General features: G+C 38.7%; 2 protein-coding genes and 1 long non-coding RNA gene across 3 annotated transcripts; 1 reads left to right on the top strand and 2 right to left on the bottom strand.

Moving 5' to 3' along the window:
• Positions 1 to 3495: 3495 nt before the first annotated feature.
• LOC122046406 (amino acid permease 3-like) lies at positions 3496 to 5636 on the top strand. Its single transcript, XM_042607094.1, has 6 exons — positions 3496 to 3701; positions 3794 to 4027; positions 4114 to 4207; positions 4287 to 4501; positions 4582 to 4721; positions 4808 to 5636. Exons 1-6 carry the CDS (start codon positions 3593 to 3595, stop codon positions 5456 to 5458), a joined length of 1443 nt encoding a protein of 480 aa, XP_042463028.1. The 5' UTR covers positions 3496 to 3592; the 3' UTR covers positions 5459 to 5636.
• Positions 5637 to 9806: 4170 nt separating this feature from the next.
• LOC122049294 lies at positions 9807 to 11493 on the bottom strand. Its single transcript, XR_006130911.1, has 4 exons — positions 11460 to 11493; positions 10938 to 11348; positions 10752 to 10807; positions 9807 to 9861 (listed from the first exon to the last, which is right to left on the bottom strand). It is a non-coding gene; the product is annotated as an uncharacterized LOC122049294 (long non-coding RNA).
• Positions 11494 to 11949: 456 nt separating this feature from the next.
• On the bottom strand, positions 11950 to 14161 carry LOC122048459 (40S ribosomal protein S26-1-like). Its single transcript, XM_042610023.1, has 5 exons — positions 14103 to 14161; positions 13933 to 14025; positions 13697 to 13781; positions 13493 to 13623; positions 11950 to 12018 (listed from the first exon to the last, which is right to left on the bottom strand). The coding sequence occupies exons 1-5, from the start codon at positions 14103 to 14105 to the stop codon at positions 11950 to 11952; spliced, it is 381 nt and encodes a 126-aa protein (XP_042465957.1). The 5' UTR covers positions 14106 to 14161.
• Between the last annotated feature and the right edge of the window lie 9155 nt (positions 14162 to 23316).

Raw genomic sequence — 23316 nt, 5'->3', positions numbered from 1 at the left:
CTCTTATTAATATTGTACGAAGTGTATGAAAAATTAGACAAAGTATTCGCAGAAAATGAAAGACCCAAGGATAAAAAATAACGTTGCAAAACATCTAATGATGGATGACCTAAATGACTATGCCATAAGGAAATATATGACGAGACAGACATAGAAAAGACGGAAGGCGAAGATAGCGTAGACATAAATTTTGGCTAGTAATAAACACCATCTCTATGGACTCCATTGACCAGTGTCTCTCCCGTACAACGATCCAACACCTGAAAATAGGAATCAAAGAAAAGAAATGTAGCATGACTAGTAGCACAAAGTGCTGCGATAGAAATCAAATTTTTGGCATAGATGGCACAAATAAAACATTGGAGAAAACTAAAAGGAAAGATGGAGTAGAGAAAGAGAAAGAACCAATGTGTGTAATAAGTAGTCAAGAACCATCACCAATGGCGACGCTATCATTTCCAGAGTAAGGCTCATGCAACAAGAGAGTAGCGAGATCAGTGGTGACATGACGAGAGGCGCCATAGTCAACAACTCATTCTCGAGAATCAGACGAAGGTGTATAATGAATGGCAGTGTGTGCAAACGGCGCACTATACGTGAGACGCGAAGGACGCGGAGGAGCTGGTGGAAGAAGAGCAAGCATCGAGGCAGTCTTATAACCGCACTAACAAGCAGAGTGACCTTGGACACCACAAATATGATAGCGCCCAAGATAATGATTGGGACTGGACACATTTGGATGTGCAGGAGGACACGTAGATAGCCCAAGAGTAGACATGCGTGACTGATGTGATATAGGCGGGACCTGCTGACGACCATCACGATAGTTTGAATACCAATTACGAGAATTTCCTGTTGGAGTCACAAGAGCAGTCGTTGGCATCGAAGATGGAGATGATGTTGAGACTTTTAACTGAGCTTCATAGTTGAGGAGCTGCTCGAATAGCTCATTAAAGGTAATAGGGGTGTCACGAACTTGCAGAGCATGTGAGATATTGTAGTAATTTTGGCTAAGACCATTCAGGACACGAATAAAGAGCTCATCAAAGCCAACTTTAACATTCATAAGCGCAAGAGCGCCAATATTTCTTTTGATGTTCTGCATATAATCAATGATAGACCTGTTACCCTGTTGAGGGCTGGCAAGATTTTGACGATGAGTCATAATCCTGCCACGTGAGGGAGCGGAGTAGGTTCTCTCCAGCGTCTGTCATGCATCTCTAGATGAAGTTGATGAAGAAATAAATTGCACAAAAGTAGGAGACATCGAACCTATAATAGCGTTGAGGAGAAGTTGATCCTGGCGGAGCCAGAGAATATGATTAGGATTCGCCTGAGGGAGCATGACATCTGTAGGCGTTATCTGCGCAGGGGGGCATGGACATGAGCCATCAACAAAATCGAGTAAGTAATATCCGAATAAAAGAGACGTGAACTGCAAGCGCCAGACAGAATAATTGGAGGTGATGAGTTTTAACGGTGCCTGAGCATTGACGTTGAGAACCATAAGAGAGGCAGGAGAATTAGGAGTATTTGTGAGAGATAGCCGGTGGGTCATATCGTCGGCGGTAGCCATTGTAGAAGGCAGCTGAAGCCGGTGGTTGATGTCGTCGGCGGCAACCATTGTGGAGAAAAGAAAGAAAGAAAAGAAAAAAAAAATTGCTGTTAAACTTAGAGTTCTGATATCACGATAGAATTCACACATATTATTAATTATATGATAGCATATGGTATATATGCATACCATTACAAGTGAAAATAGGAAAATATATAAATTAGGAAAATAATAATTATTTCCTAATAGTAATTATTGTCTAATAACTAGGAAACAAATAACTATTTTTTAATAATAATTATTTCCTAATAACTAGGAAACAAATAACTATTTTCTAATAATAATTATTTCCTAATAACTAGGAAAAAAATAACTATTTACTTATAATAATTATTTTCTAATAGTTATAACGTGTTAAAATAAACTAGTACAGCTTAATAAAAAAATATTATACATATAATAATTTTTTATCAACTTAATTAAAATTATTTAAACCAATTTAAAAAAATTAAAATCATTATAAAATTATTATATCGAATAATTGTTATAATAATATTACAATTATTACATAATTATTATAATGTTTTAACAGCCAATACAATTATATAATTTTGATGCATTTGATATATGATTTTGATAAATTTAATTTTTTTAACCGACTTAGTATAATATTTTTTTTTTAATTTAAAAGTGTTTTATATTTATTTTTAACTAAGTTGCAGAGCAGCTACTCCTAATTACTACCATAAGTCTTAAATAAAATCATCTTTTATTTTTTATAAAAAAATAAATAAAATTTACATATATTTAAATAAATGCATACTAACTTAGTAAAAAATATATATAAGAACTTATTCAATTCTGATGATTTTGTTCCAAAAATTCCTGCTGACTTTAAAGAGTTTACTAAAGAAGAGAATTATTAATTCAACATTGAAAGAATTCCCCACTGAAAGCAAAGTATTAGGTTATGCTTGACCCCTACCTAAGGACCTTTACGAACAAGCATATATACAAACCGTACGAGTGCTCTGACCCCTATGAATTTTGAATCCAATCTTTGCCTTGTTTCACTCCCAATCACTGCAATTCTAAAATTCAATGAACCATATGCATGCTCCCTAAAAGCAATTGTTTCAACGAGTGGTATGGAATACAGTGCTTCATCTGCTATCGCACAAAGTGGGAATATATGTGAAGACAATATAAATACATATCTATCTATCAATGTTAGCTCACGTACGGCCAGAACAAATTCGGTCAAAGAGGATGGTTTAAAATTAAGATCTCACACAAGTTGGCATGACAAAAGCTACGGTGTTCATCGCGAAGACTACAGCCACTGCTTAGTTAATTGAAGCTTCAACAGCACCAGGAGTAGGAGAATCCAATGCTGAAGGTGAAGTTTAACTTAACATCCAGTTTGGGATATTTTGAGTTGTACTAAAATTTAAATTATGAGAAATATCAAATGCATCCTTTTTTAAAAAATAAAAAATAAATAGACACCCCTTCAATAATTTTAAATTCATTCTAATAATAGTTTTTATAATAGTATTGGGTCAAAACATATTTTTGGAATCAAAAAATTAAAGGGTTTTTGTTTTTTTTGCAAAAAAAAGGATGAATTAAAAAATTTGGATTTGAGTTCTTCTGTTACTTTTTGTATTTGTCCTTTTACCCATCACCTGGAAAGTTCCCGCCGTCGAGACCACAGCCGACCTTTGAGTCAACGGGATTGTGGTTGCCGACTCGAGTGCGGGCAGTACCATTCTTTATGAGCAGTGAGCAATGGGAGGCCAGAAAGGTGGGGAATGGCCTGAGAACCGAGTAGTGATCGATGGGTGAGTGGGGTCCAAGAGTCTACCTTAGTTGACTTCTGCGGATCAGTACGCTCCTTGTTCCTATAAAGATCGATCTCCTCAGCGTTCTCTGCATCTCATCCCGCGTACTCTTCTTCTTTGTAGAGAAATTTCGTTGCTGTACTCTAAATTTGCATTGGCTTCACTGAACTGAATTCTTGGCGCGTGGATAAAGATGGGCGAGAACGGCGCTGCCAATTACTACCAAAATGCCGCCATGGAAATTGGCCTGCCGCAGGGAGCTTCCAAATGCTTCGACGACGATGGCCGTCTCAAGAGAACCGGTGAGGAGCGAGATAGGATCACTGTGTTCTTTCTGTTGCTCTATGCTCTACGTTTTTTGTTTTTTGTTTTTCTGAATTATAATTGTGTTCAGGCACCGTGTGGACTTCGAGTGCGCACATCATAACGGCGGTCATCGGCTCCGGCGTGCTGTCTTTGGCCTGGGCGATCGGTCAGCTCGGATGGGTCGCCGGCCCTGCCGTCATGCTCTTGTTCTCCTTTGTAACTTACTACACTTCTTCTCTCCTGTCCGATTGCTACCGCTCCGGCGATCCCAGCACCGGCAAGCGCAACTACACCTACATGGATGCCGTCCGTGCTAACCTCGGTGCGTTTCGTACGCTTGAGCATCAGTAGGACTCCGTAAGTTAAATTACAGTTACTAACGTGAATGCGTCTTCTTGTTCCCCACAGATGGCTTCAAGGTTAAGCTCTGTGGCTGCCTCCAGTACCTCAACATCGTCGGAGTTGCGATTGGCTATACCATCGCTGCTTCCATTAGCATGGTGTAAGCAGATTTGCTCAAACAGGTTGATCATCAAACGATGAAGATGAGTTTTTTGATGTTTACTTTTGGGTGGAAACAGGGCAGTGAAAAGGTCGAATTGCTTCCACGAGAACGGAGACGACAGCCCCTGCGAAGTTAACAGCAATCCTTACATGATCATGTTCGGGGTGGCACAGATCATCTTCTCGCAGATCCCGGATTTCGATCAGATATGGTGGCTCTCCATCGTCGCCGCCGTCATGTCGTTTACCTACTCCTCCATCGGCCTTGGTCTCGGCATCGCCCAAGTTATAAGTAAGCTGCAAACTCATCCACTGCTCGATTCAACTCCATGAACAAAGAGCTGTGGAAACTAAACATTGTTACCTTCTCAGAAAATGGTGGTTTCAGAGGTAGCCTCACCGGAATTAGCATCGGCGTCGTCAGCCAAATGGACAAAATCTGGCGCACGCTGCAAGCCTTCGGCGACATCGCCTTCGCCTACTCCTACTCGATCATTCTCATCGAGATCCAGGTAGTTGATGAGTTGAAAAACACAAGTAAAAGAATTCGCTTACCATGTGCAAATGCTCGGTCAGTCATTTTTACATACACCTTTAGGACACAATTAAAGCCCCGCCACCGTCGGAGGCGAAGGTGATGAAGAGGGCGACGCTGATCAGCGTGACGGTGACAACCGTCTTCTACATGCTCTGCGGGTGCATGGGCTACGCGGCGTTCGGTGACCTAGCGCCGGGCAACCTCCTCACCGGCTTCGGCTTCTACAACCCTTACTGGCTCCTGGACATCGCCAACGTCGCCATCGTCGTGCACCTCGTGGGCGCCTACCAGGTGTACTGCCAGCCGCTCTTCGCCTTCGTGGAAAAGTGGGCGGAGAGGACGTGGCCAGAGTCGAGGTTCGTCTGCGGCGACATCGAGGTGGCGTTGCCAGGGGAGCGGACCTACAAGCTCAACCTCTTTAGGATGACGTGGCGGACGGGGTTCGCGGTGGTGACGACTGTGGTGTCGATGCTGCTGCCGTTCTTCAACGACGTGGTCGGCCTGCTCGGCGCCGTCGGGTTCTGGCCGCTGACGGTGTACTTCCCGGTGGAGATGTACATCGTGCAGAAGAATGTGGAGCGGTGGAGCACGAGGTGGGTCTGCCTCCAGCTTCTGAGCCTAGCGTGCCTCGCCATCACCATAGCTTCGGCCGCCGGCTCCATCGCCGGAGTGGTCAGTGACCTCAAGGTTTACCGGCCGTTCCAAGGCTGAGCGGCTAGTGACCGTTTAAAGACATCCACTACAACTTGCTGGTTGCCATTGATTTGCGCAATTAGGTCTGCAATCCTCTGGTTGCTGCTGCATCTGCTTTGCTTCAGTTTACGTGATTGTTTGTAATCAGTCAAAGAAAGTAGCTCAATTTAAACTGGTAATGATCGCCAGCTGATCAGAGCTTCAGAATAAGATTAATCAATCATCACAAAAGGAAAATATTGTAAAAGAATTGAGGAAGAATCTCCTTGAAAAACTCAGGAAAACTTTGCAATTAAAACATCAACAAATTGTGTAATCCCAAGTATAATTCATAGGTTTTGAATGCGTTTCAACACAATAATAATTCACGATTGAGAAGCTCGAGAGGTTAGGATATGTGAGTCAGGTCGAAGGATAGGTCTGGCCAGGTCAGGTCATGGAGGAGGGTATGAGGCTCGACACTTGGGCCTCGGGTATATGCGAGCCTAGGATCGTTTGATGCTTGACACTCAGAATTCGAGCCCTACCATCTTTGTTGGCCAAGGCTTAATACGAAAATGAAACATTTTAAGAAGGGTAACCGATAATGATTATGAAAAGATGATCATTAGTGAAGGTCGACGACCATTATAGAAGGGATATTCTAATGAGAGTCATTAATCAATAGAAACTATAAAAAGGAGATTATTAATCGAAGAATGAGATAGGTTTTCTCCTCTCTAATGATCCTATCTAAAATCGGTGAGAGATGGATTTCCAGTGAGGTGTCGTTGATGTTGACTAGAAAAAGACTTCAAGCTGAAAATCAAGAAAATCTGCAAGACCACCCGGTAGAATTGGAGAAAGGAACGTCAATGAGTGGGCTAGGGGGTCCCTGGCATGATCATTCCGATGCTCAAATTAACGAAATGGATGAAAGTGAAAGAAAAATAGTAGAGAGGCGAGTAGTGAGCTTTGGGCTCGCATACCTGCACTAGTGGAGAGGGACCCCTTTTATAATGCCTTAATAATCCCTACATTAATGAGGCATCATGCCACTAGTAGACAACACGTCTTGATGTATTAAACAGTCCTACTGTATATACGCAATGAGTTTCTTGTATCTACCAAAGATACTATCCCACTGGAATTCTGACAAATCCATGTGAGGTATTAATTATAACATGGGCCCATTGGCGAAAAATCCTACTAGGGCTTTGGGAGTTTGAACTTGGCTATAGGATGATGGGTCAAGAATAGGGAGCCCAACTCCAAGTTGGGGTAAACAGGCCTAATCGTGAGGTTGCTTATCTTATAAGAAATGATAGGCAAGTAACACCTTGAGAATGTTTGAATGGAGAGCTGGGCCCTTAGGATGTCCGATCGAGGTTATTTGATTAGAATGTGGAGGCGAGCAGAGAACCCTAGGGCATTTGATTGGGGAGCTTGGCCCTTGGGATGCCTGATCAAAGTTATCCGATCAGAATGTGGAGGGGAGCATAGCCTACTAGGGCATTTGATTGGGGAGCTTGGCCCCTGAGATGTCCGATTGGGGTTATCTGACCTGAATGTGAAGGGAAGCAGAGCTCCCTAGTGTTGGGATATATACTAAAAGCCTAACTTTTTGTATGAACATAAGAATCACATTGGTCAAATGTCTGCATTTATGTTAAATGCAGTTGTCCATTTAATTTATATTGTGGATAACATGGTATGTGGTGCCACATAGAAGATCATGTTATCAATTCCTTATAAATTATAAATAGTAGCTCACAACCAAGATGGATTGGGACAAACCATTGGAATAGTTGTAGTGTAATTTGATATTAGTTTATCTTGACTATAAAGTTACACTAGTACACTAAGTGTGTATTGAGCATGACCATTTGAGATTGTTTCTTTTTATACTGACTGCATAAAAAAACAAAACCTCTGTTATTATGGATGTGCGTACTCTTAATCCCGATATAATAACAAGCACATATACTTAGTATTTATTCCTTTACTTTATCAATGAGTGAGATTTAGTTCGTTAAATCAATATGCCTGATAAGTTGGGAAATGATATTATTTATATGGGGTGTTGTTGATTATACAAGGAAACTGTATCCTAGTAATCTATGTTGATGATGTCCCCTTGAGAAGCTCATAAGGATTGTCATGTAAACCCTGCAGGTGGACTTAGTCCGGCATGACAATGAAGTTGAGTGGTACTACTCTTGGAGCTAGATATTAATTAAATGAGTTGTCAGTAACACATTTAATTAGTGGACATTTGATATCTTAAATACAGGGAGACTAACACACTCATAATAAGAAGGAGCTCATAATGTAATTTGGGATTGATGCGGTAGTTCAATAATAACTCTTTAGTGGTATGAGTTATTATTGATGAACTTGAGTTGGGTGTTCGGGGCGAACACAGGAAGCTCAAGCTCATCGGGAGACCAAAATCAATTTCTCCTCTCGGTCCCTGTTGTAGCCTCTATAAAGCCTTGTATCCACAAAGTCCACTTCTTACCCAAGTAATGGGCCAGACACATCCTTTTTTGTAGCAAGGGGGGCCGACCAAGCCTTATTTGGAGCCCAAGAGGTGGTCGGCCCCAAGCTCATCTTGGTGTCCAAGATGTGGCCGACCACATAAGTTAAAAGGAAGTTTTAATTTTTGTTTAAAATTTTCCTTTTTAGCAGCCACATGAAGAATAAAAGGAGTTTTTAATTTTATGTTAAAAATTTTCTTTTATAGCCATCCTCATGGTTTTAAAAGAAAGTTTTAAAATTTTAAAATCTTTCCTTTTATAGCTATTTACAAAGGATTAAAGAGAGATTTTAATTTTGTTAAAATCTTTCCTTATTTGTAGTTATTTAAAAGAGAGATTTTAATGTTTTGATAAAACTTTCTTTTTTTTGTAACCATGATTTTAAAAGAGAAGTTTTAATTAATCTTTCCTTTTTTGTAGTTGTCTACATGTTTTAAAAGAGAAAGATTAATTTTAAAAACTTTCCTTTTGTTGCCATGTACAATAGGAAATTTAAAAGAGAGAGATTTTAATTGTTGATAAAATTTCTTTTTTTAAAAGGAGGTCATAAATAAGGAAGTTTTAATTATGTTTAAAACTTTCCTTTTTTGCCATGACCAAGGATTATAAAAGAGAAGGAGAGGGTGCCTTATGAGAGACACAACCTAAGTCTTGCCTCCTCTCTTCTCTTCCTTGTGGCCGGCCCTCTCTCTTCCTCTTCTCACTTTGTTTCTTCTCTTAGGCCGACGGCACCATCTTCTTCTCTTCCCTTTCTCCTTTCTAAGGTCGGTACCTATCTCATCTTGGTGGCTGAAACTTGAAAAGAAAAGAAGAGATCCTTGGTGGCCAGTTGTTTAGAGGGGAAGAAGAAGAAGAAGAAAATTTCCTATTTTGACATCCCTTAATGGCTCGAGTTTCTTGGAGGCAAAGAAGTGGTTCGGGTGGAGTTATCTTGGTAGATCGTCACCCACACGACGTCCAAGAGGAGGAGAGGAATACAACAAAAGATCAAGAGGTCATTAGCTACAAAGAAAGGTATAACTAATTAATGATTTCCACTTTGAATTAATTAGTTAGTTTTTTTTTGCATGAATTCTGAAACACCAACACAAGAGGCTAGCGATTTTATGTTTCGATTTTGTGTTATCAATTTTGTATTTTGATTTTGCATTTCGATCTTGTGTTTTTATTGTGGTATCTGTAGTTAAACCTAGGGTTACTGTAAGAAGTTAAATATCTAATTTCTTCGAAAGACTTTGTCTAGGAAGTGATGCACTACAACAAAATCGCTCATAGACATCGGTTTTCCACCGGTGTCTATTTGATTTTCGACCGATGTCTATGAAGCCGATGTTAAAAGTCTGCCATTTTAGACATCGGGTTAAAACCGGTGTAGTATCACTTAACGACACCGGTTTTCGAATCGGTTATTAACCGGTGTAGTATCACTTAACGACACCGTTTCATACACGGTGTAAAACCGATGTAATATTGTATGTTAATAACACCAGTTTTGGCAGCGGTAAATGACCGATGTAATATTACTTTATAACACCGGTTTTACATCGGTGGAAAACCGATGTAATATGTATTTTTTTTAACTGCACAGATTTGATTTTAAAACCGACAATAACAAAAAAAATACACAAATATTCCCAAATTGTACAAATATTCTTCATTCAATAATATCCATAAAATACACAAATATTCACAAATTATATAAATAATCTTCTTACAACAATATCCATAAAATACCCAAACATTCTTTTTACATCAAAAGCTAGCTAATAGATATCAAAATCAAAGTATAACATTCTGTTAACACATCAAGGTACAACTGTCTCAAATGTAATCTAGCATGCATTCAGCCCACTCGAACCGCACTTCATCAATTTCAACTCTGGAGTACTTGAGATTTGTAAACTGTAAAAACACATAAATAATATATTAGTAAATCAAGACCAAAAATCATAGTTGAAAAAGTAGTAAGAGCACCAGGTAACAAGATGACTAATTTGAATGCTTAAAAAGAGACCTATTCATCATTTATCTCAACCACATCAATGCTTACTTCAATGCTTGCAATAAGGATCTTCAATGATTCACAAGGTATCAGAAAGTTGAATTTGCAGTTACAAATGAAGTAAAAGAATCATATTCAGCTGTCAAAAGATAACTAGGTCCATGCTCTTAGAGAGAACCATACAAAACAAAATGAAAGGTTTTGAACATAGAAAAAAAAATGTTAGTCATGCCAAGACTGAGATCACTCATCTATCTATCATTTCAACCTAATAAATTAGTTACTTTGGTTTTACAAAGTCTCCCAATTGTGTAGGAAGATCACAGAAGAATATTCCTGATAAAAGTTAACTTTCTTTAGTAGAAACAACCAATAGCGCTATAACAAATCCAGGAACAGCAACCAACCATTAGTCACTAATATATGAAGAGATTGCAAATGGAAGTGAACTTAAAGAAACAAAAAGAGCAAATAAAAATCAACTAGACAGCAATGGATCCAACATAAAAATTGTGCAAAAACTAATAAATAATAATAAGGGTTACAAATCACTCCTACACAATCAGCACTACACTTGCTTCCAACTAAGAGAGCCTATAATTAAACAATCAAAAGTGTACCAATAATTCTCCTTTATGATAAATAGCTGTAATAATAAACCAAAAGCATAGCATGTTGTGCTCATATAGCTAACAATAAAAGTGAAACAAAAAAATATAGCTCTTGGGAATTAACTGACACGTATGGTAAACATGACCACCAAATCAAAGATGAAGTGTGTGAAAAATACCTTTGGTTTCTCTTCCTCCTTTGGTTTCAGTAGCTCTTCCTTTGAAATAGCTTTCCCTGTAGAAAATAATTCAGTCACTCAGCAGTCAAAAACATGCAAATATAAAACTACAAAACCGGTAGAATCTGGGCTTCCAAATGTACATGAAAAAATTTCAAATTCAATGCTGTGTCAGAGAACTCAAACCTTTTGCATCACGATATACTGGTTCTGCACTTTTACCACTCAAACTAGGATCCAAGGATGCAAATCTGGGACAAAAAACAAAGAATAGTGAACATATATATACCAGTCGTGAAGGCATACTCAGCCGATGTCGTATCCTTTTCCCAGTCCTTCCATCTGTGTATCTGCCCAAGAGAAGATTATCAATGCAAAGTGGATACTGCAACAGCTAAACTAAATCATCCTCAGGCAATGCTATGGAATTATTCAGAATGATACATAATGTAATCCACTACTCTGTCACTGCAGATTCACCTTTGCTCTTCCAAGGACCATTATAAGAGCACTATTTACCACATGAAACTCAGCCAAAAAGAAGATCAGAATGTGCAACTGGTGCAAGCCTGTGGCAGTAATCAGTTGCTCCTTTTCCTACAAGTGATCGCAACTGAACATTTTAGTGAAAGCTTCTTAGATTTTGTTTATAATAGATTATTTTCAACCAAACAATCAGAGAATTGGAAGTTGCTGTGCACTACTCACTGGGGGGCATTCAACCACTGAATCACCAGCAGCTAAAATCCTGCGCTTCAGGTGTGACTCCGTCAGCACTAGCGCGAGCAGCCGCCTTTTATTTCTGCCAGTTGACTCTGCATCAGGGCGACATGGCAGCATAGAATCTGCAACTGCCTTTGGCACGCAGATTTTCGCGATCTGGTCCTGACTAAATGTCAACAGCAAGGAGATGAAGCCGAGAATCATCAACTCTGCGAAAACCACAATGGATCACAAAGTTACAGTAATTCATCTATTCCGGATACCATGCACGTCGAAAGAGTGCTCCAATTTAGGTATGAACTTTCTGGTTTTACCGGCTTTCACCTTCTCAAGAACTTCAAAAGAGTTCTCTTTTGCCTCTTGATAAACCACTGACAACGAAGTCAAAGCAGATGTAACTGTCAGTCATATGAGAAAATGATGCTAATGCAGGACAAGATGGAGTAGCATAATTCCAAGCTAGGAAAAAGATAAGTCATTCAAGGATCTGAAGTATGAAATTATCAGGACAATTTCTCACTTGCAGCCCCAGACATTCCAGAAACTGAAAAATGATTAATCTTTAAGATATAAACTGAGAATTTATAAAACCATGCTTCCTCGTGAAACATGACTGATAACTCGTAAAGAAACCGCTTTCGCTTCATTTAATTTCTTGATGTTACTGATAACTCCCAAAGAAACAACAAAGCAAAACAACTTTTTGTATTCGCAAACCAAGTTCATCCTGATCAAGATAGTTTAGATTTTTTTTCCCAATACATACATACATAGATCAAGATTGAGACAAACGCCTCATAATTTTCCTTTAAAAATTATAGTAAAAAAAATAAATTCCTGAGCAACTTTCCTGTCAAGAAAAATACCCAAACACATATCAGACAAAGTGAAGCTCTGACTCACCTCCCGGACATGATGAAGTCCCTTCTCCAGCAACAGGGAGATGATGATGATGGCCAACTCAAAAATCGAGCAATCGACCTGCCTATCCGTGAGCTACGCCATAGGACTCAAAAATCGGCCCGGCGTCGAAGATAGAACCCTCAAACGCCATGCCTTTCTTAGGGTTAAATCGGTCGCCCATGTTCCTCGAGAGCAACAAGAAATGGAAATTCAAGCTAACATCTTTGCTTTTGGAGTAGTTTTACTAGAAATAATCAGTGGAAGACCTCCATATTGCAAGGAAAGAGGGTGTCTGATAAATTGGGTAAGATGCATATTTGAAAATATTTGATACTCAAAAACAGCATCAGCTTCTTGTAACAGATACTGAGGGCATAAACCCAAATTTGTTCTTATTTCCTACAAACTTCCGATAATCATTTGTTCCATGTAGTTTAGAAGCTTAATTCTCAACAAGCCCTCTAATCAGTTCATACAATAGTCAGGGTAAGTTAAAGGTTGTATTACCTCTATTTAGCTACCTTATCACATCCCAACTGAGGAAACCATAGCCTCGCTGCAAATCACAAGTTTCTTTCAACATTATCTTCCCTTTGGAGATTCATTAGTTGGAAAAGACATAACATTGTTTGCCCTTTGGGTTCGCTAGTCTCAAAATATATCCTTCTTGATCCAACAGTATGTTCTTCAATGTATAATTATGTTCTTCAATGTATAATTGTTCTCTGTCTTGCAAATCTACATCTGGTGGTTCTGCAGTATCAACAATTTTCAAGAAATAAAAAATGCCTGCAAGACATCAGTAACTGTCAAGAATTCCCAAAGAAAAATATCCAGGAGGTATAATATAAATTTCCAATTCCTACACCTCTACTAACAAAAATTAGCTAAACGTTTTATGCAAAACCAAATAATGAACAATTGCACCTGCTTAAAGCATGTAAAGGATACCAAAACATTGCATTCATCCATAGCAAGCATAAAAGCAGAGAAGTAGCACAAGAGAATGATATGACGAATACTAAGATGCATTCATTAAAGCCATTTACAAAGATATAATATGAAGGCAAGTAAATATAATAACACATTAGTAAAAATCCACGGAGATGCAATACCCGGCGTCTGAAGCGCTGTGGTGGCTCTCGGTTCCTCCTATCAGTGCGAGACCTCACCCTGACAACCTTCGAGTGGATTGCGCAGGAGACACAATACTGCACCTTAATATACAGCTTCGGAAGTGTGTATCCTAAGATGTTTAAAACCTTTAGCCATCAAGAATGACAGATACCGACCAAATAATTCAAACAAAAATATAATACCATCAAAGGCACACGCCTCTTGCACATCCCTCACAGCAGCTTGCTCCACTATATTCCTCACAAGAAACCTCTTGATAGCCTTGTCCTTCGTTATGGTGTAAAAGTAGAGAATCAACAGAAAATCCCCAACAGACCGAAAAAAATATGTAAATGTAATATTTTCGCACGAAAAAACCAATCTTCTTCAAATGGGAAAAAAAAACGGATAATAAGAGGAAATGGAAAAACTGTGATACCTTAGGGCAACACTTTCCGCAGTTGGAGCAGCGGATGAAGTTCACGTGACCTCTGCCGTGCTTGTTGCGTCCGCCGTTTCTGCGCTTGAAAGTTTGCAAAACGATTGCATAGAAATCGATCAGATGTGTGAAGGGAGAGGATGAGGACAGGTCGTGCTTCAATCGCTCACCATCTTCGCCGCCCAACTCCGACGTTTTCGACTCTTCTAATTAGGGTTTGAGACCGCCGATGCGGACTGTGCGGCTGACCCGGGACAGGGGACGAGACGCGGCGACGATGCGGCGGCTGCTGGCGGTGGAGGGGGGCCTGGCGGTGTGCCCGGAGGGGACGATGTGCCGGGAGCCGTACCTGTTGCGGTTCAGCCCGCTGTTCGCGGAGGTGGCGGAGGAGGTGGTGCCAGTGGCTCTGGACGCGCGGGTGGGAATGCTGTACGCTACCAAGGCCTCCTCTTCTCAACCAAATGGAGGAGTTGGAGGAGATGCGGTGTGGTTGGACGGAGAAGCAAGTTCGTCGTGTCTTGTCCTGATCGGGAGAGGATCTAGGAAGGGGGGAAGAGGGAGATGAGGTTGAGAGAGATGGTCGGAGGTTTAGGTTTAGGCTGAGAGAGATGGTCGGATGGTCGGATGGTCGGAGGTTTAGGTTATCGCGAGAGAGATGTCGCGCGGAGGAAGGGCGGGATAAAGATTTAGGTTTGGAGGGAATTCACAGTGTGCAGATTTTGGCTTGTGGGGAAAAATTAAAATATTATTTGGGTTCATTAACATCGGATTTTAAAAACCGATGTTAAAATCGGTGTCTATTAACCAAAAAAAGGGCGCTCATAGACATCGCCTAAAAAGCCGATGTCTATGAGCTAAAATCTGCGCTCATAGACACCGGTTTTTAGAAAAACCGGTGTAAAATACTCAAAGACATCGGTTTTAGTCTAAAACCGTTGTTGTTCCACTGATGTCTATGAGCGATTTTGTTGTAGTGATGGATGATCCCATAACTAAGAAGGCCTAGTGCCTCGCCATGTTTAACCTGGAAGCTAATCTTTGAAATAGATATTTAATCAACTTCTGTAATATGATTTAACTTAGGAAGATCACATCGGTTAAACTTGGAGTAAAAATGTTAAGTATCATTTTCAATCCAAGTTTAACTTCTGAAGAGCAATTTGGATTAATAATGTTAAGCATCGTTTGCAATCCAAGTTTAACTTCAGTAGAGCACATGGGTAGCTAGGTTAAGTTCTGTGCTTGTACAAATTTTTGTACAGGGAAAATAGAACGGTGTTCCGAATAGCAACCAACACCTACGAAATTTAATTGGAGAGCTGGCTCGTAGAATGTCTGATTGGGGTTATCTGACCAGAATATAGAGGAGAACAGAGCCCCCTAAGGCATCTTATTAGGGAGTTGGGTCCTTGGGATGTCCGATCGAGGTTATCCAACCGGAATGTGGAGGGGAGTAGAGCCCCCTAGGCTATCTAATTGGGGAGCTTGGCTCCTTGGATGTCCAATTGGGGTTATCTAACTGGAATGTGGAGGGGAGCAAAGCCTCCTAGGGCATCTGATTGGGGAGATGGGGCCCTCGGATGTTCGATTGAGGTTATCTTGTAGGATCGTTGAAGATGAGAGAAGGGGGGGGGGGGTGAATTTCGTTCGTTTTAAATCTTTTCTTTTAAAACATAAATCAAAGTGCAGTGGAAATAAAGAAACAAAAACAAGCACACAAATCCTTTTTTTACTTGGTTCGCAGTCCAACGACCACTACTCCAAGGCCCGCAATCCTTAATTATTTTTGTTGGGCAATCCACTAAATGATTGAATCGTACAAGTAAAAAAAATGAGCCTTTACAATAATATGCAAGTACAATGAATATACCAACAACGAATAATTGAATCTTAGAGGTAGGTTGTCGGATGACATCTCAGCATAGTAGTAGCAGAACTTGCACGAGTAGAAGCAGTAGGAATAGAATGAAACACAGTAGAAAGTTCTATTCAACTCGAACCTTAAGGCCTTCTTTTATAGACATCATTCAATTGACTGAAATACTGTTTAGTCGACTATACTTATCCGTCGGCTAAACCTCCTATCAGTTGACTGAACTCCGCGCTCTTCCTTTTTTTTCCCTGAATCGATATGCTTGATCTCATGATTTTTCCTGTTCAATTGACTAATCAAGCTTATCCGTCGACTAAACCTCTAGATTTCCTTTCTTGTGAGATCCAATCTAATCATCTGTCATTTACTTTTATAGATTGGTCGACTGATCATTTTTATAAGTCGACTGAACAGGTTATTATACCAAGTTTGCAAACTTTGATTTGATCTGTGTCATTCTAGCTAGATCAGTCAAATGATCTCATTTATCAATTGACTGAACCCCTTCCCCTGTTTGATTGACAAAACAAATCTAGATCTATGAATTTTACACATATGGCCACTAACAGATCCTGATTCAGAGTCTTGAGTCAAAAATTATGACCTTTTGAAATTCAAGAGGTTATGATCTTGCAAAACAAAATTAGATAATAGATATTAAATATGCATGAGTATTATAGTTAAGACTATCTTGATCTCAACATAGAAATCTCTATTAGTTTCTTCCGTTGGATCAACTCCTAAGATTTGTCTCTACTTGGACACGACCTCATTGCACTCTCTCCAAGAGCTTACCTCATTGACCTGTCAAAGATTGGGTCCTCCATACTTGTTTAAAATTTTAACCACTTAATATCAGATTGACATGTCAAGGCTTCCTCTTGATTCGATATTGGGTCCTCTAGACTTATTGAATCCACCTGCCAGATGTTAGGTCCACATGACCCATCTGGACTTCCGACCTGATTTTCACGATTTACTGAGACTTTACTTGCCTAGTATCAGGTCCATCTGACCTACTAAGACTTTTCAAGTTGGACATCTTGCATACTTGATTAATTCATCATATCACAATAAAATTTAACTTGAACCTTTGATAACATCAACATATAGGTTTGATTTTGGTGCTTCCTACACCAACAATCTCCGTCATTTGATATTTGGCAATCCAGATTCAAAATTAAGTTTAATAAAAATTTAGAGTTAAGTTTAATAGAAATAACTTCCCCTCAGTTTAAACTTTCACCTTGACAACATCAAAATCGAGAAAGAAATAAAGTAATAAGTAAAAGAAAACCCCCTGCTTGATTGGTGGTTGCACCAATTCAGAGCGAACCTGATTCTGATACCACTTGTAGGGTTGCTGGCACGTGAAGGAGGGGGGGGGGGTGAATCACATGTATTTTAAAATATTTTCTTTTGAATTTCAAAAATAAGTGAGTACACAGTGGAAATATAACTAAGTGCGGAAAAGCAAGGGAGACGAAAAAGGAAATCAAGTGCTAACACAAGTTCACTTTACTGTTCAGAGCCTTAAACGACTCTTACTCCAAGGCCCACACTCGTTGACTGCTTTCATCGGACAGTCACTATAAGCTCAAAATGATTAGAGAAACTTAAGTACAATGTAGGAAAATTAAAGTATATCGATAATAGAAAGAAGAGCTTAGTCGTTGGTTGTCGGAGCATCCTTTCAGTGTCGTAGAAGTCTTTTTAGAGTACGAAAGTCAGAGCGAGTGATGTACTAAAGCTTCTAGTTGAAGTCCTTTTTATAGGCCTTTTCTAGGCAACTAGACCACCCCCGAGCCCTTCCAACGAGGCCTATCCGATCTTAGGACTTCACTGACTTATCCATGTCCGGGCACTAGGACTCGGTCCGGGCTCCCGGACTGCTAACGTGTCCACACCTCGTCGAAGCTTTATCTTTGAAACTTCATCCATCCCTGGGTGCCTAGACTTTGATGTGAGATGGCCAATTAACATGAACCAACTCATCTGCTCAGGTGCTTGGGTTCGGCCCAATCCGCACCTAGACTTGTTCCAGGCACTCGAACCTCCGAGCGGTTGGATCCTTCCGAGGCTCCTGGAGACCCTTTTTCCAGCCATCTAATTTCCTGCATCACAAGGTTAGTACAACCAAGTATAACATGTAAAACAGAGTTACCACAATATAAAATAGAATGATTATTAATTAGATTTTGTTTTACCAAGACCAAGATCTAGTCATAGTCTCGGCTTAGACTTCTAAAATGGCTCTAAGCTGGACCAGTACCTATAGTCCCTCTAGGGCTCGTTCTCACTGATCACTCTCCCCCAGTGACTTACCTTTACTTACCATTTGCAATCACTTGACTTGCCTCTTTACCCACTAGGTTTTCCTGCTGGAATCACATATCCGGACTTCAGCCAATTGTTCGGAATTGAACATCTCGATTGGACCTCCTACCATAATTGCACATCTGGACTTCATGCCAGTTATCAGGTCCTCGGATCTAGCTGAACTTCAGTCTGGCATCAGACCCTCTAGACCTGTCAATTTCTACACACTTGATAGAAATATTAAATCACATAGAATCTAACTTTAACCATTTGTTATACATCAAAATCTGAGTTTGATTGTTAGTTCTAACGGTACTAACATAAAGAACTCTGGGAGAAAATTCTAGAGCTGCACGAAGGAACCTTGGAGGACAAACTCACAAGATGGTACTTGCTTCGGAACCAACTCAACAACCTCTGAATGGAAAAGGAAGAATCGGTAGCTCATCTACACACAAGGATTAAAGAGTGATCACCGGACTCATGAATCTCAGAGAAATGGTAACAAATCGAAGCTCGCTAAGGTATGCGCTGAATGCTTTTCTGAAAACACCCGAATAGAAATCTATAGTGGACTCCTTCTACATCTCCAAGGATGTCAAGGTAAGTACTTTAGAGAATTTATTTTCTACTTTGAATGACATGAGTCTAGATTGTTGGTTAGTCCTAGGAAGATCGTATCGGTTCCACTGTACAAAAATTTTGTACAAGTGTCGAACCTTTCCTAAATAACCTATTGTGTTCTTTAGAAGTTAAATTAGGAATCACAAACGGAACTTAACATTATTGATTCCAAATTTAACTTATCTGTTCTTAATGGTTTAGACTTGGATCGCAAGCGGAACTTAACACTATTGATCCAAATCCACCTATGTTATAAATTCAATTAAATATTAATTTTTAAAATTGGCTTCCAGGTTAAACATGGCGAGGCACTAAACCTTCTTGGATATGGGAGCAACCACCACTTCCTAGACAAAGCCTTTTAAGGAAAGTTAATATTTAATTTCCTTATATAACTCTAGGTTTAACCAAAAGGAACAATCGAATCACAAATTCGAAAAACAAAAAACATAAACTTGAATAACAAATTCGAAAAACTAGAATCTAATGCCTCTTGTGTTTGGAATTCATACAAAGAAAAATAACTAGCATGATGCGGAAGAAGATTACTAGTTATACTTTCTATTTGTATGCTAATGACCTTGAAATCTTCTACCGTATTCCTCGCCTCGCCTTGGACGTCGTGTGGGTGACGAATCTCCAAGATGAACACCACCCAAAGAGCTTCTCCTTCTTCTCTATGTTTCGGCCACCACCACCACCAAGGACCAAAAGAGAGCAAAGGGAAAAGAGAGGGAGAGAGGGCCGGCCACAAGAGGATCACCAACAAGAGAATAAGAATTGTTATCTCATGAGGCCTCCTCTCCCCTTCTTTTATATTACTTGCCCAAGGCAAATAAGGAAAGACTTTTTACAAAAATTAAAATCTTTCTCTTGTTTTTCCTTTTTAGTCTTCCTTTTCTTTCCTCTTGATTGATTCAATTATCAAACATGGATTGATTTAACTTGATTGGCCGGCCCCTTGCTTGGGCACCAAGCAAGGGTGGCCGGCCACATCATCAAGAAGGAAAAATAATTTTTATAAAATTTTATAAAAGAAGAAATCCTCTTATAAAATTTTACAAGCTCTCTTTCTTAAAGTAGATGTTAAAAAAGGAAAGTTTTAAAAATTAAAACTTCTCTTCTAAAAATTTCCTTTTTTAACATGGTTACAAAAATAGAAAATTTTAATTTTAAAACTTCTCTTCCTTTTTCTAAAACCATGAGGATGGTTAAAAAGGGAAAGTTTTAAAACTTTTAAAACTCTCTATTAAACTATGTGACCTAATTCAAATAAGGAAAGTTTTTCATTTTAAAATTTTTCTTTTAAAACTTATAGTTTTCTACAAAGAGAAGATTTTAAAAATTCAAAACACCCCTTCACTTTTGAATTAATATGGCCGACCCCTTCTTGCTTGGGCACCAAGCAAAGGGCCGGCCCCTTAAGAGAAGATGGTGGTCGACCCTTGGCTTGGTCACCAAGCCTTGGGCCGGCCCTCTCTTGGACACCAAGAAGGGCTTTTATTTGGATGGACTTGAGGCTTTAATGAGACTACGACATGGACCTTGAGGAGAAATTGGTTTTGGCCTTTCAATGAGCTTGAGTATCCCGTGTTCGCCCCGAACACACAACTCAAGTTCATCAATAAAAGCTCATTCCACTAGAGAGTTATTATTGCACTACCGCATCAATCTCAAATTATATTATGGGCTTCTTCTTATCATGAGTGTGTTAATCTCCCTGTGTTTAAGATAACAAATGTCCACTAATTAAGTAAGTTACTGACAACTCACTTAATTAATATCTAGCTCCAAGAGTAGTACCACTCAACCTCATTATCATGTCGAACTATGTCCACCTGCAGGGTTTAGGGTTTAACATGACAATCCTTATGAGCTCCTCTTGGGGACATTCTTAACCTAGATTACTAGGACATAGTTTCCTTCTATAATCAACAACACACACTATAAGTAATATCATTTCTCAACTTATCGGGCCTATTGATTTATCAAGCTAAATCTCACCCTTTGATAAGTTAAAGAAATAAATACTAAATATATATGCTTGTTATTATATTATGATTAAGAGCACACACTTCCATAATAACTAAGGTCTAGTTTTTTTATTAAGTCAGTATAAAAAGAACTTACTAAAATGGTCCTACTCAATACACTTAGAGTGTACTAGTGTAATTTATTAGTCAAGATAAATTAATACCTAATTACACTACAGCTATTCCAATAGTTTGTTCCTTTCCATCTTAGTCGTGAGCAACTGTTTATAATTTATAAAGAACTGATAACATGATCTTCTGTGTGTGACACCACTCACCATATTATCTACATTATAAATTAATTGAACAACTACACTTAACAAATAAAATGTAGACATTTGACCAATGTGATTCTTTTATTTCATAAATAAATGTTTACAAAAGCTAGGCTTTTAGTATACACTCTAACATAGATATATAGGTTTAAGAAATAAAGAAGAAAGGTTAACTCAGAACTTGACACTCAAAGCCAAGAAGATCAAGCCGGAGTCAAAATCATCCCTCAACAAAAACAAAAAAGCCTACATGGTAAGAAAAAAAGCCTACATGTTTAGAAAGTTTTGAAAATTTCTTAGAACTAATAATTTTGATAAGAAATAGACAACGAAGTTACTTCAAAGCAAAAGAAAGATTCATTGCTACAATTGTCAAAAAGAAGGGCATATCAAGGTCAACTGTCTAAAGCTAAAGAAAAGAGAGAAAGAAAAAGACAAAGGGCCAAGACGGACAAAGCATAAGAATTTAAAAGCCATGTGAGATGAGTCATTGTCAGAGTCCAAAATCGAGGCCTACGCCAGACTTGCACTTATGGCAAGTAATCAAGAAGATGAAAATTAAGAAAGCTCGTCTAATATGAGCATCGAGAGCATCAATGAAGGGGAGCATCGAACTACGAGTCCGACACGGTAAGTGAGGTAGGACTCTTACCTCCTGATCAATTGTATAATGCAATACAAATGTTATCTAGATCTTTATGTAAATTATGAACTAAGTATATTAATTTTAAAAAGGATAACATTGAATTGAAAGTAAACCTAGCTAATATATACCCATTAGAACATTTTGACAGAATTCAAACTGAAAATACAAAATTAAAAGAAAAAATAGAATGTTTAGAAAAGAATTCTCCATGTGGAAATTCAAACTTTACTTATAGTTCAAACTTTAGAAATTATAAAGGATTTAACAAGCACATATACTTAATATTTATTTCTTTACTTTATCAATGGGTGAGATTTAGTTCGTTAAATCACTAGGCCCGATAAGTTGAGAAATGATATTATTTATATGGGGTGTTATTGATTATAGAAGGAAACTGTATCCTAGTAATCTAGGTTGAGAATGCCCCCAAGAGGAGCTAATAAGGATTGCCATGTTAAACCCTGCAGGCGGACTTAGTCCGACATGACAATGAAGTTGAGTGGTACTACTCTTGGAACTAGATATTAATTAAGTGAGTTGTCAGTAACTTACTTAATTAGTGGACATTGTTTATCTTAAACACAGGGAGACTAACACACTTATGATAAGAAGGAGCCCATAAATGTAATTTGGGATTGGTGTGGTAGTGCAACAATAACTCTCTAGTGGAATAAGTTATTGTTGATGAACTTGAGTTGTGTGTTCGGGGTGAACACAAGATACTCAAGCTCATTGGAAGGCCAAAACCAATTTCTCCTCTAGGTCCCTATCGTAGCCTCATTAAAGCCTCAAGTCCATCCAAATATAAACTCATCTTTGTGTCCAAGAAGGGGGCCGGTCCAATGCTTGGTGAGCAAGCAAGGGCTAGCCACATCCTCTTCTATGGGGGCCGGCCCTATTACTTGGTGACCAAGCAAGTAGGGGCCGGCCATGATTAGTTCAAATAGGAGGGGTATTTTGAATTTTTAAAATCTTCTCTTTGTAGAAAACTATAAGTTTTAAAAGAGAGTTTTTAAAATATAAAACTTTCCTTATTTCAATTAGACCACATGGTTTAATAGAGAGTTTTAAAAGTTTTAAAACTTTTCTTTTTTAACCATCCTCATGGTTTTAGAAAAAAGGAAGAGAAGTTTTAAAAATTAAAATTTTCTATTCATGTTAAAAAAGGAAATTTTTGAAAAGAAGTTTTAAATTTTAAAACATGATTTTAATTTTTAAAACTTTCCTTTTTTAACATCTACTTTTAGAAAGAGAGCTTGTAAAATTTTATAAGAGATTTTCTTCTTTTATAAAATTTTATAAAAAATATTTTCTTCCTCTTTAAGGGGGCCGACCACCCTTGCTTGGTGCGCAAGCAAGGTGGCCGGCCAAATAAAAATAAAAAATAAAATCATCATCCAATGATTTGGTAATTGATTCAATCAAGAGGAAAGAAAAGGAAAAATAAAAGGGAAAAGAAAAAACTAGAGGAAGATTTTAATTTTTGTAAAAATTCTTCCCTTATTTGCCTTGGGCAAGTAATATAAAAGAAGGGGTAAGGAGGCCTCATGAGATAACAATTCTTATTCTCTTGGTGGAGACTCTCTTGGTGTGGTCGGCCCTCTCTCTTCTCCC

Source organism: Zingiber officinale, chromosome 2B (assembly GCF_018446385.1).
Source record: "Zingiber officinale cultivar Zhangliang chromosome 2B, Zo_v1.1, whole genome shotgun sequence".
Taxonomy (NCBI): domain Eukaryota; kingdom Viridiplantae; phylum Streptophyta; class Magnoliopsida; order Zingiberales; family Zingiberaceae; genus Zingiber; species Zingiber officinale.
Note: the sequence above shows the minus strand (reverse complement) of the source record. Positions and strands in the feature narration are given on the sequence as shown.

Coding starts and splice junctions, on each gene's coding strand:
- LOC122046406 (XM_042607094.1), top strand. CDS start 3,593: ATGGGCGAGAACGGCGCTGCCAATTACTACCAAAATGCCGCCATGGAA. Junction 3,702..3,793: donor TGGCCGTCTCAAGAGAACCG/GTGAGGAGCGAG, acceptor AATTGTGTTCAG/GCACCGTGTGGACTTCGAGT. Junction 4,028..4,113: donor TGCCGTCCGTGCTAACCTCG/GTGCGTTTCGTA, acceptor TGTTCCCCACAG/ATGGCTTCAAGGTTAAGCTC.
- LOC122048459 (XM_042610023.1), bottom strand. Junction 13,782..13,932: donor GCGGAAAGTGTTGCCCTAAG/GTATCACAGTTT, acceptor ACCATAACGAAG/GACAAGGCTATCAAGAGGTT. Junction 12,019..13,492: donor CACAGCGCTTCAGACGCCGG/GTATTGCATCTC, acceptor ATCATTTTTCAG/TTTCTGGAATGTCTGGGGCT.